Source organism: Felis catus, chromosome D2 (assembly GCF_018350175.1).
Source record: "Felis catus isolate Fca126 chromosome D2, F.catus_Fca126_mat1.0, whole genome shotgun sequence".
Classification (NCBI taxonomy): Eukaryota; Metazoa; Chordata; class Mammalia; order Carnivora; family Felidae; genus Felis; species Felis catus.
In genome coordinates, this window is record NC_058378.1 from 13,357,189 (window position 1) to 13,378,909 (window position 21,721).

General features: G+C 40.5%; 1 protein-coding gene across 4 annotated transcripts in view; it reads right to left on the reverse strand.

Moving 5' to 3' along the window:
- Positions 1-21,721, reverse strand: part of TBCE (tubulin folding cofactor E) — a 90,946-nt gene that overhangs the window by 45,831 nt on the left and 23,394 nt on the right. The window contains exon 1 of one of the 4 annotated variants that reach the window (XM_045039915.1): positions 5,404-5,626. The exons of the other annotated variants lie outside the window; for them this stretch is intronic. Coding sequence (XP_044895850.1) covers positions 5,404-5,620 — 217 coding nt within the window. The 5' untranslated portion in view covers positions 5,621-5,626. Of the gene's footprint in view, positions 1-5,403; positions 5,627-21,721 lie in introns of those variants that run through there. 4 annotated transcript variants of the gene reach the window in all.

A 21,721-nucleotide genomic window follows, 5' to 3' on the forward strand; every position in this document is an offset into this window, starting at 1 on the left:
CAGTTGCTTGAGTGTCTGACTCCTGATTTCATCTCCGGTTAGTGAGATCAAGCCCCATTTCAGGCTCTGTGCTGATAGTGCAGAAACAAAATAAAGTCTATTCAAAAATAGGTTAAAATGGAAAGATTCGTTACATATATTTTACAACAATCAAACGTTTTTAATAAAGGGACGCCTGGGTGGGTCAGTTGGTTAAGCGCCCGACTTTGGCTCAGGTCGCAATCTCACAGTTTGTGAGTTCGAGGCTCACATCGGGCTCCGAGCTAACAGTGCGGAGCCTGCTTCGGATTCTCTGTCTCTGCCTCTCTCCCTCCCCCTCCCCGACGGGACACGCAAGCTCTCTCTCCCTCGCAAAATAAATAAACATAAAAAAAATGTTTTAACAAAAAACGGTCAAGGGGCACCTGGGTAGCTCAGTCAGTTAAGCGCCTGACTTCAGCTCAAGTCATGACCTCCTGGTCTGTGAGTCCTAGCCCCATGTTGGGCTCTGCACTGATGGCTTGGAGCCTGGAGCCTGCTTCAGATTCCATGTCTCCCCCTCTCTGTGCACCTCCCCTGCTCACATTCTGTCCCTTTCTCTCTCTCTTAAAAAATAAAATAAACATTAAAAAAAAATTTAATGGTCAAAATATTTTATAAGCGTGTTATAATTTAAAAATTAAAAAAATTTTTCAACAAAGAAAAATTAATAGGGGTGATCTTAAGGGTAAAGAAATTTATCCCAGGGGTGCCTGGGTGGCTGAGTTAAGTGTGAGACTTCAGCTCAGGTCATGATCTTGCGGTTTGTGAGTTTGAGCCCCATATTAGGCTCTGTGCTGACAGCTCAGAGCCTGGAGCCTGCTTCAGATTCCGTGTTCTGTGTCTCCCTCTCTCTGTCCCTCCCCTGCTCACGCATGCGCACGCTCTCCCTCTCTCTCAAAAATAAATGTTAAAAATATTAAAAGAAAATTATCCCAGATGAAAATGTGAAGATACAGAGGGGAACAAAAAGAAAAGAGTAAATATATGGATAACTCTAAATTAAGTAAAAATATAAATAATATCAGCTCTTTGTGTTTAATAGGCACAAAGATTAAAATATCCAGCATATGCATTAGAAGTGGGCAAACAGAATTAGTACTCGAGTATTCCAAGGTCTTTGCATGAGTCCACAGGAAGAAGTGAAATTACTAATTAGACTTTTGTAAGTCAAAGATGCATGTTTTTATCTCTATGATAATTACTCAATAAAAAATGCATGAGTACCAAATTAATAGAAAGGAAAAACAGAGCTTTAAAAATAATCCAGTAAAAGGGGGAAAAGGAGGGAAAAAAGGACAGAGCACAGGCAAGACAAATAGAAAGCAAATAGTAAGATGGTAAATATTAATCCAAATTATCAACAAATAAATGAAACAAAAAATGACTAAATGTTCTAATTACAAGAGTCAGCAGAAATGATCACTGGGATTTTTATGGGGATCAAACAGAATCTGTAGATTGCTTTGGGTAGTACTAGACGTTTTAACAATATTAACTCTTCCAACCCAGGAACATGTGACGTCCATTTACTTGTGTTTAATTTCTTCCAGCAATGTTTTATAGTTTTCATTGTGTAAGTTTTTCACCTCCCTATTTAATTCCTAAGTATTTTATTCTTTTTGACGTGGTATATGCATGCAATGGAATATTATTCGGCCTTAAAAAAGGAAGGAAATTCTGCCACATGCCACGACATGGATGAACCTTGCAGACATTATGCTGAGGGAGATACACCAGTCAGAAAGGGTGAACACCAAAGTCAAATTCCTAAGAAACAGTAGAACGGTGGTTGCCTGGGACTGGTGAGAGAGGAGGATGAGACATTACCATTTAATGAGTATGAGATTTCAGTTTTGGAAGATAAAAAATGTTCTAGAGATGGATGACGATGATGGCTGCACAACAATACGAATGTACCTAATGCTACTGAACCATACCCTTAAACAATGTAAAAAAAAAAAGTGGGGGGAGGGGCAGGGAAAAAAGGAGAGAGAATCCCAAACAGGCTCCGTGCTGTCAACGTAGAGCCTGACATGGGGCTCCATCTCAAGAACCATGAGATCATGACCTGAGCTGAAATCAAGGGTCAGACGCTTAACCGACTGAGCCACCCAGGCACCCCTAAATTAGGAAATATTTTGAACAGGGGCGCCTGGGTGGCTCAGTTGGTTGAGCGGCCGACTTTGGCTCAGGTCAGGATCTCACAGCTCGTGGTTTCAAGCCCCACATCAGGCTCTGTGCTGACAGCTCAGAGCCTGGAACCTGCTTCAGTTTCTGTGTCTCCCTCTCTCTCTGCCCTTCCCCCACTCATGCTCTGTCTCTCAGAAAATATACATTAAAAATTAAAAAAATATATATTTTGAACAGAATGATAAAAATACTACACATTGAAATCTGGGGATTGTATCTGTAAGTGGCATTTTGAGAGAAACTTACGGACTTAAATGTATAGGTTCGATAGAAGATCGAAAATAATCATCTATCTCAAATGCTGAGGGGAGAAAAACAAGCAAATTAAACCTACAGAAAAGTAGAAGGCAAGAAATAATAAAGAGGAAAAACAAATAGGATAGCAAAATAACCAATAACCAACAGTTTCTTACCGTAAAACATCTCCAAGATTTCTAACAGGGACAGATGTGAAAACCAGCAGCCATTATATAAAGGAATAAATCTTGGAATAAAAGAAAGTACAGGTGATATGGAAGCATAGATAAGAAGACAGATAATAGGGCCGGTGGGTAGGAAAGACACGCAGAAAGAAGTACTAACAGGAGGCAAACCTTGAAGGGAAAATATGCGAGCCCAAGGCAGAGTGGAGAGTTCAGGACCTATTTAGAGACCTCAAAAAAAAAAAAAAAAAAAAATCAAGCTACAGCTGGAAGTGGGGCCCAGGGGTGGGGGCAACAGTCATAGCAGGAGAAAAAGACTAGCAGGGGTGAAGAGAGGCTCAGCCCCAAGGTAAAAACCTTCGTACAACACGGTAAAGAGCTTCAACTTTATCCTGCTTCTCCTGAGAACCCCTATTTAAGCAGCATGGAGAGATAGGATCTCCATTTTAAAGATAAGAAACGGAAGCTGTGGGGAAATACGTCACTGGCTAAAGAGAAACGTTCTTCCTCTAATCTCACAGCACTTCTGAAGGCAGATGTGTGGGTTTTTCCTCACCACACAATTCTCCAATTCTTGGCAGACAAACTGGGTGTCCTACAACTTAACTCAAAGCTGACACTAACTGCCTGGATCAGCGCAGACCCCTTGGATGAAGGGCTCAGTCCCCTAATAATGACCCCACTTCAGACACCAGTCCTAAGTCCCAGGTTGTCGCCCGGACTTCTCAGCAACCAGTTATAAAATCAGGGGTTTCCACATCCGTTACTCGCGTCTGACAATTTGCTAGAACTGCTCACAGAACTCCAGGAAACCGTTACGTTTACCGGTTTATTATACAAGATAAAACAGAGAACAGATGAACAGCTACATGAAGAGGTACACAGGGCGAGATCCAGAAGGGTCTTGAGTGCAGGTGTCTATCCCTACAGTTTGAGGTACACCACCCTCTCACCAGACTAGAAACCCTCCAAACCCCCCAGTTTAGGGATGTTCACGGAGACTCCATCATGTGGGCATGATTGACTATTCATCTCCAGCCCCCCTTCCCTCTCCAGAGGATGGAGGTGAGGGATGCGGGGGTGGGGGGTGGGGGGGTGGTGGTGAAAGTTCCAAGCTTCTAATTAAGGTGTCTTTCTGGCAACCAGCCCTCACCCCATAGCTACTTAGGGGACCCCAGTCACCAGTCATTCATTATCATACAAAAAGACGCTCATCACTCTGGAGATTCCTTCTTTAGAAGCTCTTGGTGTTGGGAACAGGGGTGGAAGACCAAATGTTAGAACATGTGAAATTTTACTAAAACATAGTCAGGAGGTTTCACAGGGGGAGCACTCACGCTCTACCATCATTGGTAGTCAACTGCAGACAGGAAGAGCGGAAACGGACTTTACATGGACTTGACCTTGCACCCAGATCCTCCTCTATTATTCCAGCCAGAAGAAGAGACATTTTCTTTATCCCCTGGGCAACAGCTCAGACAATGAGTAGCCACCATACTTCACACTCTCAGTTTCCTCCAATGGACTTAGTTTATTATTTTTTTTAATGTTTATTTACTTTTGAGAGACAGAGAGACAGAGTGTGAGCTAGGGAGGGGCAGATAGAGAGGGAGATATAGAATCTGAAGCAGGCTCCAGGCTTCGAGCTGTCAGCACAGAGCCTGACGTGGGGCTTGAACTCACAAACTGAGATTATGACCTGAGCTGAAGTCAGATGCTGAACCAATTGAGCCACCCAGGTACCCCCAGTGGACTTAGTTTATAACAGACTTCCCAACTTACTCCTTTCCTCCTTAAAAAAAAGCATGCCTCTCCTTTATTCCCTTGGACTTGCCCATGGATTTTGCCACAGCTTATTTGTTCTGGACTACAATTCTCTTTTATTCCTAAATAAGCCCATCTTTTTCCTTTTTTAAACAGACATGTTTTTGTTTAAAGTGATCGCTTATAGCCAACATGGGGCTGGAACTCACAACCTTCAGACCAAGAGTTGCATGCCATACCAACTGAGCCAGCCAGGCAGGGGGTTTATTTTATTCCTAAATAAGCCCATCTCTTGCTGGTAAAATAACAGGCAGGTTTTATTTTTAAGTTTAACAAAAGATGCTCCTAGCATCCCCTACCACACAGGAAATTACATGGGTTTGGGGGAGGAGTTTTATGTCAGGAACCAGAGGCAGAGACCAAATATATTTTTCTTATTATGTCCCACTTGCCAAAATAACACAGCAAAAAAGGGCCAGACACAATTCTTTTGTGTCTTAACCCACTTTTTGTCAAACAAAGCCCTTGACAGAAGAAATAAATACAACAAATGTTATTCATCATAAAAGTTGTCAGAATGAATGGAGCTGGTGGACATCACTAGGAAGGATGCACCACACAAGGCCATTCTTTCACACTGCAAGGAACAAGTCGCTTCTCAAGCTAACACAGGTGGAAAGCGCAAGGCCCTCATGCAACTGTGATCAGCTGTAAGTCTGGTGAAGCATACCTACTGTTTGCCAAGTTCCTATCCAGTCCATTAACGACAGACTAGCAAGTACAGAAATCAGTACAGATGGGAAAACGGACAGAAGTGGCAGCTGGGCAGGACCACGGCATCAGTCAGTCCCCACATTGTAAGATCCAGGCTTCTGCCTTCTACATGCCATGGGTGAGAAGGCCCTATTAGCTTCAGTCTACCAAATTCAAATGTGCAAAAGACTGAAGCAGATGCTAGAATATAGGTCTATTAGTTTACAATGATAAACAAAACTGTTATACAAACCAAATATTCTGGCCAGCATGAGCAGTTCATTCTCTTCCTGGACATCAAGACACATGAAAAACCAACTGCAATCAGAGCCTTCACTAAAATCACAAGAATTAAAAATAATGACTCCAATGAACCAGCAATCATATTGCTTCGTATTTACCCAAACGAGTTCTACCCACACAAAAGTTAACGCCCAGATATTTACAGCAGCTTTGCTCATAATTGCCATAACTTGGAAGCATGGACAAACTGTGCTATCTCCAGACAATGCAGTGTTATTTAGCATTAAAAAGAAATGAGCTATCAAGCCATGAAAAGACACGGAGGAAATTTAAATGCATGTTACTAAGTGAAAAAAAAGGCAATCTGAAAAGGCTTCATACTGTACCATTCCAACTATAGGACTTTCCAGAAAAGGCAAAACTATGGAGACAGGAAAAATTATCAGTGTTTAGGGAGGAGGAAGAGATGAATAGGCAGAGCACAGGGAATTTTGAGCCAGTGAAACTACTCTATGTGATATTATAATGGTGGATTTGTGCATTTGTCAAAACACATAAAATGTACAACACCCAGAGTGAGCTCTAATGTAAATAATGGACTTTGGGTGATAATGAGAAATACAGAGAATCTTCCAGCTCCATTAAGCAATACTGCTAATCTGATCTATTCAGTGTCAATCTTTACAAAATTACTCGCAGAGAGGGCAGGTGTTTAGGGCCTCCTACTATTGACAATGGCTTATAGCTGAAACAAACTCAGTTTCAATACTTTGGGAGCTGGACTCATACAACTATAAGATTAGCCTAAAATGCCTCAAGTTCTTTGAAATCGTGAAGTAGGTTGTTTTTAGCACCACCCTAGGCAGTCTTGATCCAGGAATATGCCAATGCCACTGGGAAGTAGTCTTTTGCTTTTGTAATCTGTAACTTGAGAATATCTAAAAAACATATGCAGTTCACTTACAATTGAAAAAAAAAAAAATGGAGGGGCCCAAGATGGCATAACAGCATGGAAGTTTTTTGTCTCTCGTCCCTGAAATGCAGCCAGATCAATACCAAACCATCTTGCACACCTGGAAAACTGATTTGAGGATTAACACAACAATCTGCACAACCTGAACCACAGAACTTAGCAGGTACGTGGCATGGAGAGGTGAACTGGGGGAGAGGGAAGCCGTGGAAGGAAGGGAGCTGTTTTTGCTTCTGGAGAGAGGACGGAGACGGGGGGAGAGTATGGGAAAAGCACCCCCCCACCCCTGAAAGCAGCTAGAGAGAAAGAGGAAGAGCAGAAACAGCTGCAAAGGACTGAACAAAAAAGGGAGAAAGGAGAAAGAAGAGTGTTTAAATTCCATTAAGACTATAAATAGGGAGTGCAGAGTCTGAAACTCCACAGCTTGATACCTGGTGGTGCTCTGGTGGGAAGGGCGAATCCACAGGAGCAGAGCGTGAGGTTTCAGGGGTCCTTCAACCACATGGGGAGAGGCGGTTCCCCTGCAGGGAGGACATTTGGTACAAGCTGTGTGGCCTCCCCACCGGCAGAGGTCCCAATAGACCCCAGAGATCAACCACATTCGCTGGTGTTGGAACAAGGACATCAGGGGTGAAGCCTGGCACCAGATGTGTGTTGTGATTTACCATAATCTCTGACACACTGAGGCTATACAATCGTGCGAACTTTTTCTGGGGCAGGCGGGCACCCAGCCACTGTTCCGTGAGACCCTTCCCCAGAGGGTCTGAGCAGGTCAAGGCCACAGTCCCTCAGAAAGTGAGGGGATGGGAAACACAGCCCCATCTGAGACAAAATTCAGGAGGGAGGTGCTGTCTGGCAGCCTGATGGCTTGGTCACAGACAATGCAGAAGCAGGGAGAGGATGGAAGCTGGAGACAATGGAGGGGCACTTGATTGCCGGTCATGGAGAGCACAGAGTTCTGATACTAGAGCCTGGCTAGCTGGGTGACGCCATTTTCACCCCTCGGGCGCGTGCACATACATGCCTACTCACGCCACAACGATACACCCCAGTAAATTAAGCAGCACCATCTAGTGGAGAATGGAGCCGTTACACCAAGCCTTGGCCAACTGCGCCAATCGCGCTCTATAGAACATCAGTCTCTCTGCCTGCTTAGTTTACAGACTATAAAGTACTTCATAGTTTGACTTCTAGGGGAAACTGCATGTAATTTCAATCGTATTTCATTCTGTTTGCTGGTCCATCTGTTCAATTATTTTTTCTTATTCTTCAATACAGAAAGAAAAAATTTAATTTTTATTTTTTGTTTTTATAAAAATGATTCTTAAATTTTTACTTTTTTGTAAATTTTTAAAATTCTATTTTACATTCAGTTTATTTTATTTTATTCTTTTTTTCAAATTTTCAAATGTTTTCCTTTTTTTTTTTTTTCTTTTCTTTCCCTTCCCTTTTTGTCTAATCTATCAAGCTTCTTTCAACAACCAGACCAAAACACACCTAGGATCTAGCATCCTTTGATTTTTTGTGTGTTTTTAATTTTTTAATTTTTGTTTATTTTTTTACTTTTTTCCTTTTCTTTCTTCAAAATGAAGAATCAAAGGAATCCACCCCAAAAGAAAAAAACAGGAAGAAATGACAGCCAGGGACTTAATCAACAGATAAAACAGATATAAGCAAGATGTGTGAACCAGAATTTAAAATCACAATGATAATACTGGCTGGGGTTGAAAATAGATTAGAATCACTTTCTGCGGTGATAAAAGAAATAAAAGCTAGTCAGGATGAAATAAAAAATGCTATAACTGAGCTGCAATCTCAAATGGATGCCACAGAAGCAAGGATGGATGAAACAGAGCAGCCGCCAATCAGTGATATAGAGGACAAATTTATGGAGAATAATGTAGCAGAAAAAAGGAGGGAGACCAAGGCAAAAGAGCACGATATAAAAATTAGAGAATTCAGTAACTTATTAAAAAGGAATAACATCTGAATCATAGGGGTCCCAGAAGATGGAGAGAGAGAAAAAGGGGTAGAAGGTTTACATGAGCAAATCATAGTGGAAAAATTTCCTAAACTGGGGAAAGACGCAGACATCAAAATCCAGGAAGCACAGGGGACTCCCATTAGATCCAACAAAAACCGACCATCAACAAGGCATGTCATACTCAAATTCACAAAATACTCAGGCAAGGAAGAATCATGAAAGCAGCAAGGGGAAAAAAGTCCTTTACTTAAAAGGGAAGACATATCATGTTCACAGCAGACCTATCCACAGAAACTTGGCAGGCCAGAAAGCAGTGGCAGGATATATTCAATGTGCTGAACCAGAAAAACATGCAGCCAAGAATTCTTTATCCAGCAAGGCTGTCATTCAAAATAGGAGGAGAAATAAAAAGTTTCTCAAACAAAAACTAAAGGAGTTTGTGACCACTAAACCAGCCCTGCAAGAAATTTTAAGGGGGACTCTCTGTGGTGAGAAAAGACAAACAACAAACAGACCAAAAGCAACAAAGACTTGAAAGGACCAGAGAATACCACCAGAAACTCCAACTCTATAGGCAACATAATGGCAATTAATTCATATCTTTCAATACTCACTCTAAACATCAATAGACTAAACGCTCCAATCAAAAGACATAGGGTAACATAACGGATAAGAAAACAAGATCCAACTATATGCTGTTTACAAGAGACCCATTTTAGACCTAAAGACACCTTCAGATTGAAAGTAAGGAGGATATGGAGAACCATCTACCATGCTAATGGTTGCCAAAAGAAAGCCAGAGTAGCCATACTTATAACACACAATCTAGATTTTAAATTTTTTAATGTTTATTTATTTTTGAGACAGAGAGAGACAGAGCATGAACAGGGGAGGGTCAGAGAAAGGGAGACAAAGAATCTGAAACAGGCTCCAGGCTCTCAGCTGTCAGCACAGAGCCCAACATGGGGCTCGAACTCACAAGCTGTGAGATCATGACCTGAGCCAAAGTCAGATGCTCAACCGACTGAGCCACCCAGGCGCCCCACACAATCTAGATTTTAAAATAAAGACTGTAACAAGAGATGAAGAAGGTCATTATATCATAATTAAAGGGTGTTCCACCAAGAAGATCTAACAATTTATAAACATTTATGCTCCAAACATGAGGGCACCCAAATATACAAATCAATTAATCACAAGCATAAACAAACTCGTTGATAATACCATAATAGTAGGGGACTTCAACACCTCACTTACAACAATGGAGAGATCATCTAAACAGAAAATCAACAAGGAAATAATGGTTTTAAATGACAGATGGACTTAACAGATATATTCAGAACATTTCATCCTAAAGCAGCAGAATACACATTCTTCTTGAGTGGACATGGAATATTCTCCAGAAGACACACATACTGGGACACAAATCAGCCCTCAACAAGTACAAAAAGATCGAGATCGTAATGTGCATATTTTGAGACCATAATGCTATAAACTTGAAATAAGCCACAAGAAAAAATTTGGAAAGATAACAAATACTTGGAGACTGAATAACATCCTACTAAAGAATGAATGGGCTAGCAAAAAAGTTAAAGAGGAACTTTAAAAAGTACATGGAAGTAGGGGTGCCTGGGTGGCTCAGTTGGTTGAGCGTCCAACTTCGGCTCAGGTCATGATCTCACAGTTCATGGGTTCAAGCCCCACAATGGGCTGTGTGAGGACAGCTTGCCTGAAGCCTGCTTCGGATTCTGTGTCTCTCTCTCTCCCTGCCCTCCCCTGCTCGTGTTCTCTCACAAAATTAAATAAACATTAAAAAAAAAAAAAAGTACATGGAAGTCAATGAAAACAATAACACCACAGCCCAAAACCTCTGGGTCATAATAGGGAAGTATATAGCAATCCAGGTCTTCTTAAAGAAGGAAGATCTCAAATACACAATCTAACCTTACACCTTAAAGAGCTGGAAAAAGAACAGCAAATAAAACCCAAAACCAGCAGGAGATAGGAAATAACAAAGATTAGAGCATAAATCACTGCTATCGAAACCAAAACAACATTAAAACAGATCAATGAAACCAGGAGCTAGTTCTTTGAAAGAATTAACAAAACTGATAAACCCCTAGCCAGTTTGATCAAAAAGAAAAAGGAAAGAACCCAAATAAATAAAACCAAGAATCAAAGAGGAGAGATCACAACCAACACAAAAATACAAACAATAATAAGAGAATATTATGAGCAATTATACACCAATAAAATGGGCAATCTGGAAGAAATGGACAAATTCCTAGAAACATATAAGCTACCAAAACTGAAATAGGAAGAAATAGAAAATTTGAGCAGATCCATATCCAGTAAAGAAAATGAATTAGTAATAAAAAAATCTCCCCAACTGGGGCGCCTGGGTGGCGCAGTCGGTTAGGCGTCCGACTTCAGCCAGGTCACGATCTCGCGGTCCGGGAGTTCGAGCCCCGCGTCAGGCTCTGGGCTGATGGCTCAGAGCCTGGAGCCTGTTTCCGATTCTGTGTCTCCCTCTCTCTCTGCCCCTCCCCCGTTCATGCTCTGTCTCTCTCTGTCTCAAAAATAAAACATTAAAAAAAAAAAAATCTCCCCAAAAACAAGAGTCCAGGGCTGGATGGCTTTCCAGGGGAATTCTACCAAACATTTAAAGAAGAGTTAGCACCTATTCTTTTCAAGTTGTTCCAAAAAATAGAAATGGAAGGAAAACTTCCAAACTCATTCTACAAGGCCAGAATTACCTTGATTCCAAAACCAGAGACCCCACTAAAAAGGAGAACTATAGACCAATATCTCTGATGAACAGGGATGCAAAAATCCTCAACAAGATACTAGCCAACCGGATCCAACAATACATTAAAAGAATTATTCACCACAACCAAGTGGGATTTATACCTGGGATACAGGGCTGATTCAATATCCACAAAACAATCAATCCGACACATCACGTTAATAAAAGAAAGGACAAGAACCACATGACCCTCTCAATAGATTCAGAGAAAGCATTTGACAAAATACAGCATCCTTTCTTGATAAAAACCCTCAATAAAGCAGGGATAGAAGGATCATATCTCAAGATCATAAAAGCCATATATGAAAGACTCACCACTAATATCATCCTCAATGGGGAAAACAGAGCTTTCTCCCTAAGGTCAGGAACACTACATGGATGTCCACTCTCGCCACTGTTATTCAACATAGTATTGAAGTCTTAGCCTCATCAATCAGGCAACACAAAGGAATAAAAGGCGTCCAAATCGGCCATGAGCAGGTCAAACTTTCACTCTTCGCATATGACATGATACGCTATATGGAAAACCCAAAAGATTCCAGCAAAAAACTGCTAGAACTGTTCCATGAATTCAGCAAAGTCCCAGGACATAAAATCAATGCACAGAAATCGGTTGCATTCTTATACACCAATAATGAAGCAACAGAAAGAGAAATCAAGGAATCAATCCCATTTACAATTGTGTCAAAAACCATAAAATATCTAGGAATACACCTAACCAGAGATGTGAAAAATCTATACACTGAAAACTATAGAAAGCTTATGAAAAAAATTGAAGACACACACACAAAAACAGGAAAAATATTCCATGATCCTGAATTAGAAGAATGTTGTTAAAATGTTGATACTACCCAAAGCAATCTTCATATTCAATGCAATCCCTATCAAAATAACACCAGCATTCTTCACAGAAGTAGAAAAAACAATCCTAAAATTTGTACGGAACCAGAAAAGACCCTGAATAGCCAAAGAAATCCAAAGCTGGAGGCATCACAATCCCAGACTTTAAGATGTATTACAAAGCTGTAATCATCACGACAGTATGGTGCTGGCACAAGAACAGACACTCAGATCAATGGAACAGAATAGAGAACCCAGAAATGGACCCACAAACATAAGGCCAACTAATCTTTGATAAAGCAAGAAAGAATAACTAATGGAACAAAGACAGTCTCTTTAGCAAATGGTGCTGGGAAAACTGGTCAGCAACATGCAGAAGATGAACCTGGACCACTTTCTTACATTATACACAAAAATAAACTCAAAAAGGATGGAAGACCTAAATATAAGACAGGAAGCCATCAAAATCCTAGAAGAGAAAGCAGGCAAAACCCCCTTTGATCTTGGCCACAGCATCTTCTTACTCAACACGTTTCTGGAAGCAAGGGCAACAAAAGCAAAAATGAACTAGAGGGACCTCATCAAAATAAAAAGCTTCTGCACAGTGAAGGAAACAATCAGCTAAACTAAAAGGCAACCAATGGAATGGAAGAAGATATTTGCAAATGACATATCAGATAAAGGGTTAGTATCCAAAACCTATAAAGAACTCAACACCCAAAAAACAATCCAGTGAAGAAATGGGCAAAAGACACGAATAGACAATTCTCCAAAGAAGACATCCAGATGGCTAACAGACACATGGAAAAATGCTCAACATCACTCATCATCAGGGAAATACAAACTAAAACAACAATGTGATACCACCTCACACCTGTCAGAATGGCTAAAATCAACAACTCAGGCAACAACAGATGTTGGCAAGGATGCAGAGAAACAGGATCTCTTTTGTACTCCTGGTGGGAGTACACACACACACACACACACACACACACACACACACACACACAAAGTAGTACTACTAGACAATCAAAAAGAATGAAATCCTGCCATTTGCAACTACATGAACGGAACTAGAGGGCATCATGCTAAGTGAAAATTAGAGAAAAACAAATATCATAGGACTTCACTCATGTGTGATTTAAGATACAAAACAGATGAACATAAGGGAATGGAAGCAAAAATAATAAAAAAACAGGGAGGGGACAAAACATAAGAGCCTCTTAAATATAGAGAAATGAGTGTTGCTGGAGGGGTGATAGGAGGGAGAATGGACTAAATGGGTAAGGGGCATTAAGAAAGACACTTGTTGGGTGGCGCCTGGGTGGCTCAGTCAGTTAAGTGTCCGACTTCAGCCCAGGTCATGATCTCACAGTTCGTGAGTTCGAGCCCCGCATCAGGCTCTGTGCTGACAGCTTGGAGCCTGGAGCCTGCTTCAAATTCTGTGTCTCCCTCTCTGTCTGCTCCTCCCCAGCTCCTTCTCACACTCTGTCTTTGTCAAAAATAAACAAACTTAAAAAAATGTTTAAAAAGAAAGATACTTGCTAGGATGAGTACTGGGTGTTATACATAGGGGATGATTCACTGGAATCTACTTCTGAAATCATTGTTGCACTATATGCTAACTTGGATGTAAATTTTAAAAATTAATTAATTAATTTTTAAAAATCAGGGAAAAGAAAACTAGGTACTGGAAGATCAAAAGCCACTAACCAAGAAGGGCAGGGGAAGTGGGGAACAAACATTTAAAAAGCAGAGAATCATTGAAAAAATAGCAATGTAGTACAACACATTGCTCTGAGCTTCCTTGCAGCAAGAAAAAGGTGCAGTTCTCTTGACCAGTAGTAGAAACATCCGTTCATTAGAAGAAAACCATTTTTCCCTGTCCCTAAGCCAACTGTAAATTGTCCCAGCGGTACTTGTATAAGGAGCATCAAATAAGATAATGACGGTCACACCCCACTTGGTAACAGCTTTATAACATTTTCACTGGTGTTGCACAAGTGGTTATTTCTTAATTTGAGCTTCAGGATAGAAAGCTTAGTTTTGTAAAGGCAGTTACAGAAAAGCATACAGGTTTATTTCGCTTTCTGATGATCTCATTTTCCACCTGTATATTAGTGCATCCTAAGGAATAAAAACGGAACCGTTCCAAAGTGTGGCATCAGAATCATCTAGGGAGCATGTTAAAAATGAGTCCTGGACACCTAGGTGGCTCAGTCTTTAAGCATCTGACTTTGGCTCAGGGCATGATCTCACGGCTGGTGGGCTCGAGCCCTGCTCCCAGTAAGCTCCGCTTCTCTGTCTCTCTGTCTCTCTACCCGCTCCCCCGCTCCCCCTCTCCCCCGGGATTCTCTCCCTTTTTCTCTGCCCCTCGCTCATTTGTGCCCCCTATCTCTCTCTAAAAAAAAAAAAAAAAAAAAAAAAAAAAGAGTCCTAAGCCCTAACTCCAACCTACTTAATTAGAATCTCTGAAAGCAGAATCTGAGAATTTGTATTTTCAGCAAGTTCCCCAGGCACACTATATTAGACTTCCCTTTCTCAACAGAGGTGATCTCAGCTAGGTTTCTAATTACAGTGAAAGGACAGCAACTCCAAACTGAAGTCACTTAAACTGAGGAGAAGGTATTATATATTGCCAATCCAAATACAAGGCACATGGTTGATAAGCATAATGGTTTAATGTATTAAAGACCATACTTTCTGGCTCTAAGGGCCATACATAAATTACAGGTTTTTATATCCATTACATCAGTTTCCTGACAGAGGACAATGAGTCCTCTAACTCTAACAAAAATCAATATTCTATGATGATTTTCCTATACATGGAAATGAAGTGTTCTGGGAAAGGAATAAGTTTTCTTTCTAAATCACAACAATAACAGCAAAAACAATAATCTTTAACATTGAAAAAGTTCTTACTTCCTGTCAGGCACAGTTCTAAATGTTTTATATATATATATTAATTAACTGAGTCCTTCTAACAACCCTCTAAAGTAGAGGGCCATCCACTTCAATATAATTGTGGGCTATAGAAATACCACCAACTTTCAGGAGCAAGAATTCTCTCTCAGGAAGCAACCCCACAGCTGTCCAAAGCCTCAACCAAGTATATGACTGAGCACCAAATTGTTTGTATCTATAAATATGGAAAAGATGACCGGGGGCCTAAAATACTTGAAGTTATAAATTACTGAATGCCTATTACTCCTATAATAAAATTATAAGCCCTGCTTATAATTTTAAGCAGGGCTACATCCCAGTAATAAATAAGCTATAAAAAACACCCTGAAATAATTAAATGCATTACCTATTTAAATTACACTATTCACAATTTTTCATCTGAATACTATTACGTGTCTGAGACCACAAACTGGTTTTAACATAATGTTTGAATGTTCTTCTAGACAACAGTTATGTCAAATACTTTAGCCATTTCTTCCATCAACTCCCAGAACATGAAAACATATCCTGTCATCACCACATTTAAACACACATACGCCTATCTATAGTCCAAGTATGGAAAGAGCCCAAATGTCCATCGACAGCTGAATGGATACAGAAGATGTGGATATATATATATACACGCAATGGAATATTACTCGGCAATCAAAAGAACAAAACCTTGCCATTTGCAACTATGTGGATGGAACTAGAGTGTGTATTATGCTACGTGAAATTGGCCAATCAGAGAAAAACAAATATCATATGATTTCACTTGTGGAATTTAAGATACAAAACAGATGAACATAAGGGAAGGGAAGCAAAAATAATATAAAACAGGGAGGGAGACAAAACATAAGAGACTCTTTTTTTTAATTTTATTTTATTTTTCAACGTTTATTTATTTTTGGGACAGAGAGAGACAGAGCATGAACGGGGGAGGGGCAGAGAGAGAGGGAGACACAGAATCGGAAACAGGCTCCAGGCTCTGAGCCATCAGCCCAGAGTCTGACGCGGGGCTCGAACTCACGGACCGCGAGATCGTGACCTGGCTGAAGTCGGACGCTTAACCGACTGCGCCACCCAGGCGCCCCAAGAGACTCTTAAATAAGAACTGAGGGCTGCTGGAGGAGTTGTGGAAGGGAGGACAGGCTAAATTGGCAAGGGGCATTAAGGAAGACACTTGTTGGGATGAGCACTACGTGTTATATCTAGGGGATGAATCACTGGATTCTACTCCTGAAATCATTATTGTACTGTATGTAACATGGATATAAAAAAGCAAAAAGCAAAAAACGGGGTTCCTGTGTGGCTCAGTCGGTTAAGCGTCTGACTTTGACTCAGGTCATGATCTCATGGTACGTGGGTTCGAGCCCCGCGTCAGGCTCTGTGCTGACAGCTCAGAGCCTAGAGCCTGCTTCGGATTCTGTGTCTCCCTCTCTCTCTGCCCTTCCCGCACTCATGCTCTGTGTCTGTCTCTCAAAAATGAACAGACGTTGAAAAAATTTTTGAATTTAATAAAAAATGAAAAAAAAAAAAAAAAAGAAATAACAGGGGCGCCTGAGTGGCTCTGTCGGTTAAGCGTCCGACTTCAGCTCAGGTCATGATCTCATGGTTCATGGGGTCGAGCCCCATGTCGGGCTCTGGGTTGATAGCTCAGAGCCTGGAGCCCACTTAGGATTCCGTGTCTCCCTCTGTCTGCCCCTCCGCTGCTTGCACTTTGTCTCTCGCATGGTCTCAAAAATAAATAAATGTTAAAAAAAAAGAAAGAAAGAAAGAACATCACAAAAAGAGATACAAGCAGACGTTATGTGCCTGACTGAAGTACACAACACTTAACAGAGTATTTGTAAAAAAAACAGAGAGATACCAAACCTGAATTTAATAAAGCCTATATAACTACCAATTTATAGGCAACAAAGACAGAAAAACATGTTAACGATATCACGTGGATGTAATCAGAAGAACCCAGAACATGGGAAATTTTAGAAGACAAACAGTATTTTCAACGAATAAATTGCAAGGAAGAATAAAAGGAACAGAGGATCAATCTAGGAAATCCCATATCCAACCAACAGGAGTGCCAGAAAGAAAAGGCAAGAAAAATGGAAGGGTAACAACTATCAAAGATAATCTTAGAAGAAAACATAACTGAAGAGGTACATGTGACCTCAATCAAATAGGCTTGTTTAAGAAAACACCTACAACTGGGGCACCTGGGTGGCGCAGTCGGTTAAGCGTCCGACTTCAGCCAGGTCACGATCTCGCGGTCCGTGAGTTTGAGCCCCGCGTCGGGCTCTGGGCTGACGGCTCAGAACCTGGAGCCTGTTTCCAATTCTGTGTCTCCCTCTCTCTCTGCCCCTCCCCCGTTCATGCTCTGTCTCTCTCTGTCCCAAAAATAAATAAACGTTGAAAAAAAATAAAAAAAAAAAAACACCTACAACAGTGAAAAAAACACCTACAGCTGGACACTCCTGCTTTTCATCATGAGCCTTTATGCACTAGGTGTTAACAGGTTCATGTATTACTTTAATAAATATTTTTTAAAAAGTAGCAACAAGGCTGCAATAATGGCCCAGAAGATTAATTAGCACTATTTACCCAATGACACTATAAGAAAATCTTGTTATATAGTATTTTAATAACAACACCATCTAAGATGTAAACAAAAATCTCCCTTGTTCATCATGGAAAATTACAATAGTCCTCTAAAACGCAAGGAAAAAAAAAAAGTCTGCTAGAACTCTTCCAATGAGCCGCAGAGATGTGCAGGGTAGAATCAGCCCCTTGGAGAGTTCAGACCAGAAGCTGGAATTTGGGGGACCAGAAACTGGTATGCAGATTTTGGTAAAAAGATGTGAGGAGTAGAGAAAAATACTAAAAAGCCCAAAAACTGACTTCTAACTTTTCTAACTCAGCTGTGAGCCGCTGTTCTTTGATGAATTTGGATTTGTTTCAGTAGGTGGCAATGTATCTCAATCCCTACTTAGGATCAATAAACTGAATGAGGAATGCAAAATGCCTCCATAAGAACTTAGAAAAAATATGTTTCTGCTTTTTTGTTTAAAGTGAACATTGTTACTTTGGGATAAATCGAACCCAAAATACTGTAGGGCTATTTAATTTAGTCACTGCATATAGGTAGGCAGTAATGCCAGATTTCAGTTACGATAAAACATAAAACAATAACTAAGGGCAAAGAACCATGAAGACAATTGCCCAGGAGGAAATAAAAATACAGTGTACATCAGGATTGATGTAAGCAACTCCAAGTATATGGATATGAGAATATCCAGTAATAATTTTTAAGCACACAGATGTATATTAATCAAAGGTCTACTTACAGTATTTCATTAATTAAATCAGTTACATTATCACTTTAAATCACATGATATGAATTAATTTAGAAAAAGTGCTTCCTCACTCCCGTTATTTCATGAAACCATTTTAATCAGACTCTTCAAACGCAGTTCTAACATTAGTGTAACTATCATCACTAGGAACACTTTTTTTTTATTAAAAAAAATTTTTTTAACGTTTATTTATTTTTGAGACAGAGAGAGACAGAGCATAAACGGGGGAACGGTCAGAGAAAGAGGGAGACACAGAATCAGAGGCAAGCTCCAGGTTCTGAGCTGTCAGCACAGAGCCCGATGTGGGGCTCGAACTCACGGACTGCGAGATCACAACCTGAGCCGAAGTCGGACGCTTCACCGACTGAGCCACCCAGGCGCCCCACTTGGGACACTTTTAAAATACCTCACACAGGGGCACCTGGGTGGCTCAGTCGGTGAAGCGTCCGACTTCGGCTCAGGTCGTGATCTCACCTCTTGTGAGTTCGAGCCCCATATTGGGCTCTGTGCTGACGGCTCAGAGCCTAGAGCCTGCTTGGGATTCTGTGTCCCTCTCCCCCTACCCAACTCACAGTTTGTCTCTCAAAAAATATATAAACATTGAAAAGACAACTTTTTTTAATAAAATACCTCACACAATAAGCTAGGATATATCAGTTTCCTTACTGCTACTATACAACTACACAAATTTATTATCTTACAGTTTTGGAGGTCAGAAGCCTGATGAGAGTCTCACTGGACTAAAGTCAAGGTGCTGCAAAACTGTCTTCCCCTCTGGAGGCTCTAGAGGAAAAGCTGCTACCTTGCCTTTTCCAGCTTCTAGAGGCTGCACTCGTTCTTAAGCTTCCTGCCTCCCTTCCATCTTCAAAACCCACAATGGCCAGCTGAAACTTTCTCACATCACGACAAGTGCAGGCACTGCCTTCTTCTTCCACTTCTACTTCCAAGGATCCTTGGGATTACACTGAGCCCACGTGACAATCTCCCTATCTTAAAGTCAGCTGATTAGCAACCTTAATTCCACCTGCTACCCCAATTCTCCCTTGCCACGAAACTGAATAATGCTCCCAGGTCCTGAGATATCCTTGTTTGAGGGGAGGGAGCATTATTCTGCCCACCACGGCACATCATCTTTACTTAAAATAAACGTGTTTTAAAATCTGCATATGATGCTATCTCAGGAAATTACATTTCCATCCCCAAGCCATTTGCAAAACATTAGAACTGCTCTATTTCTTTTTTAAGTAAATTTTTAAAATGTTTATCTACAACAATAGTTAACACTATGCACCAGTAACTGATCCAAGTGCTTAAACATCTTAACTCGTTTAGTTATAACACATACTGAAGTAACACCAGGAGTAATTACTAAATCTGCATTCGATTTCTCCTATCTTTGTACCAATTCCACCTGATGACTTCTAAAAGAAATCTTAGGGGCACCTGGGTGGCTCAGTTGGATAAGCGTCTGACTCTTGCTTCCGACCCGACTCAGGTCATGATCTCACGGGTCTCATGAGTTCGAGCCTCATGTCGGCTCTGTGCTGACAGTGCAGAGTCTGTTTGGGATTCGCTGTCTCCCTCTCTCCCTCTGCCCTGCCCCCATTTGCGTTCTCTCTGTCTTAAAACAAATAAATAAACATTAAAAAAATTATTTTTATTTTTTTAATGTTTATTTATTTTTGAGAGAGAGAGAGAGAGAGAGAGAGAGAGAGAGAGAGAGAGAGAGACCAAGTGCAGTAGGGCAGGGGCAGAGAGAGAGAGACACAGAATCCAAAGCAGGCTCCAGGCTCAGAGCTGTCAGCACTGAGCCCGATGCAGAGCTTGGAACCCACAAGCCATGAGATCATGACCTGAGCCAAAGTCAGATACTTAACCAACTGAGCCACCCAGGTGCCTCCCCCCACAAATTTGTTAATAAATACATACATACATACATACATACATACATACATACATACATACATACATAAAATCCCAAAGTAGCATCTTTGAGGTAAAATAATAGAGAATGCGCTCATACAATCAGATAATTAATGGAGTAAATAAAGAATAGCTCCCTCTTTGCACAATTATAATTTCAGGTAAAAAACTGCCTGATAATACATACACGAAGGAAGTGTCAAACTCACAGGCAATTTAATAAATGAAAATATGTACTACTTCATATTCACTAAATTACCATGAAATAGCTTCCATCTGTATTATTAGATTTGGGATGCACTACTCTGAGCTGCCTTTACAAACAGAGCCTTATTCTCATCAGCTGCTGGGAATACTAGCTTCTAGCAATTAGCCCTCAACTATGGTCCCACTTTTAGAACCAGAAAAAAAAAGTGCCTTGCACAAGCACATACACCCTTCCACATACCAGGATCCAGTGACGGATCATCACAGATGTAAATGCCCAGCCCCTCATCTCAACTAGGAAAATCTCTGAAGGGCCCCCTATCTATCTTCAGAATTGCCCACAGGGTCAGGTGAAACTTTTGTTTAGATGACATCACAGGGGCACCTGGCTGGCTCAGTCAGTGGAGTATGCAACTCTTGATCTTAGGGGTTTTAACTTCCAGCCCCACATTGGGTGTAGAAATTACTTAAAAAAATAATTTAAAAAAAAAAAAACTGCACAGCAAAGGAAACAATCAACCAAACTAAAAGGCAACCTAAGGAATGGAAGAAGATATTTGCAAATGACGTATCTGATAAAGGGTTAGTATCTAAAATATATAAAGAACTTATAAAACTCAACATACACAAAAAAACAAATTAATTCGATTAAAAATGGGCAGAAGACATGAATAGACTTTTCTCCAAAGATACACCAAGAGCCAATAGACACATGAAAAGATGCTCAATATTACTCATCATCAGGGAAATGCAAATCAAAATTACAATATTACCTGACACCTGTCACAATGGCTAAAATCCAAAACACAAGAAACAGAAAGTGTTGGTAAGGATGTGAAGAAAAAGGAACCCTCGTGCACTCCTGGTGAGAATGCAAACCAGTGCAGCCATTGTTTAAAACAGTATGGGGGTTCCTCAAAACATTAAAAATAAAATTACCACCTGATCCAGTAATTGCACGACTAGGTATTTATCCAAAGAATATGAAAACACTAATTCAAAAAGACATATGCACCCCTATATTTACTGCAGCATTATTTATAATAGTCAAATTATGGAAACAGCCAATGTGTCCACCGATTGACGAATGGATAAAGATGTGGCATATATAAAAGGCAAAAATAAAAAAGGAATGAAATCTTGCCATTGGCAACAACATGGATGGAGCTAGAGAATATAATACCAAGCAAAATAAGTCAGAGAAATCATTTCACTCATATGTGGAATTTAAGAAACAAAACAAAAGAATCAAAGGGGAAAAAAAAGAGACAAACCAAGAAACCGACTCTTAACTATAGAGAA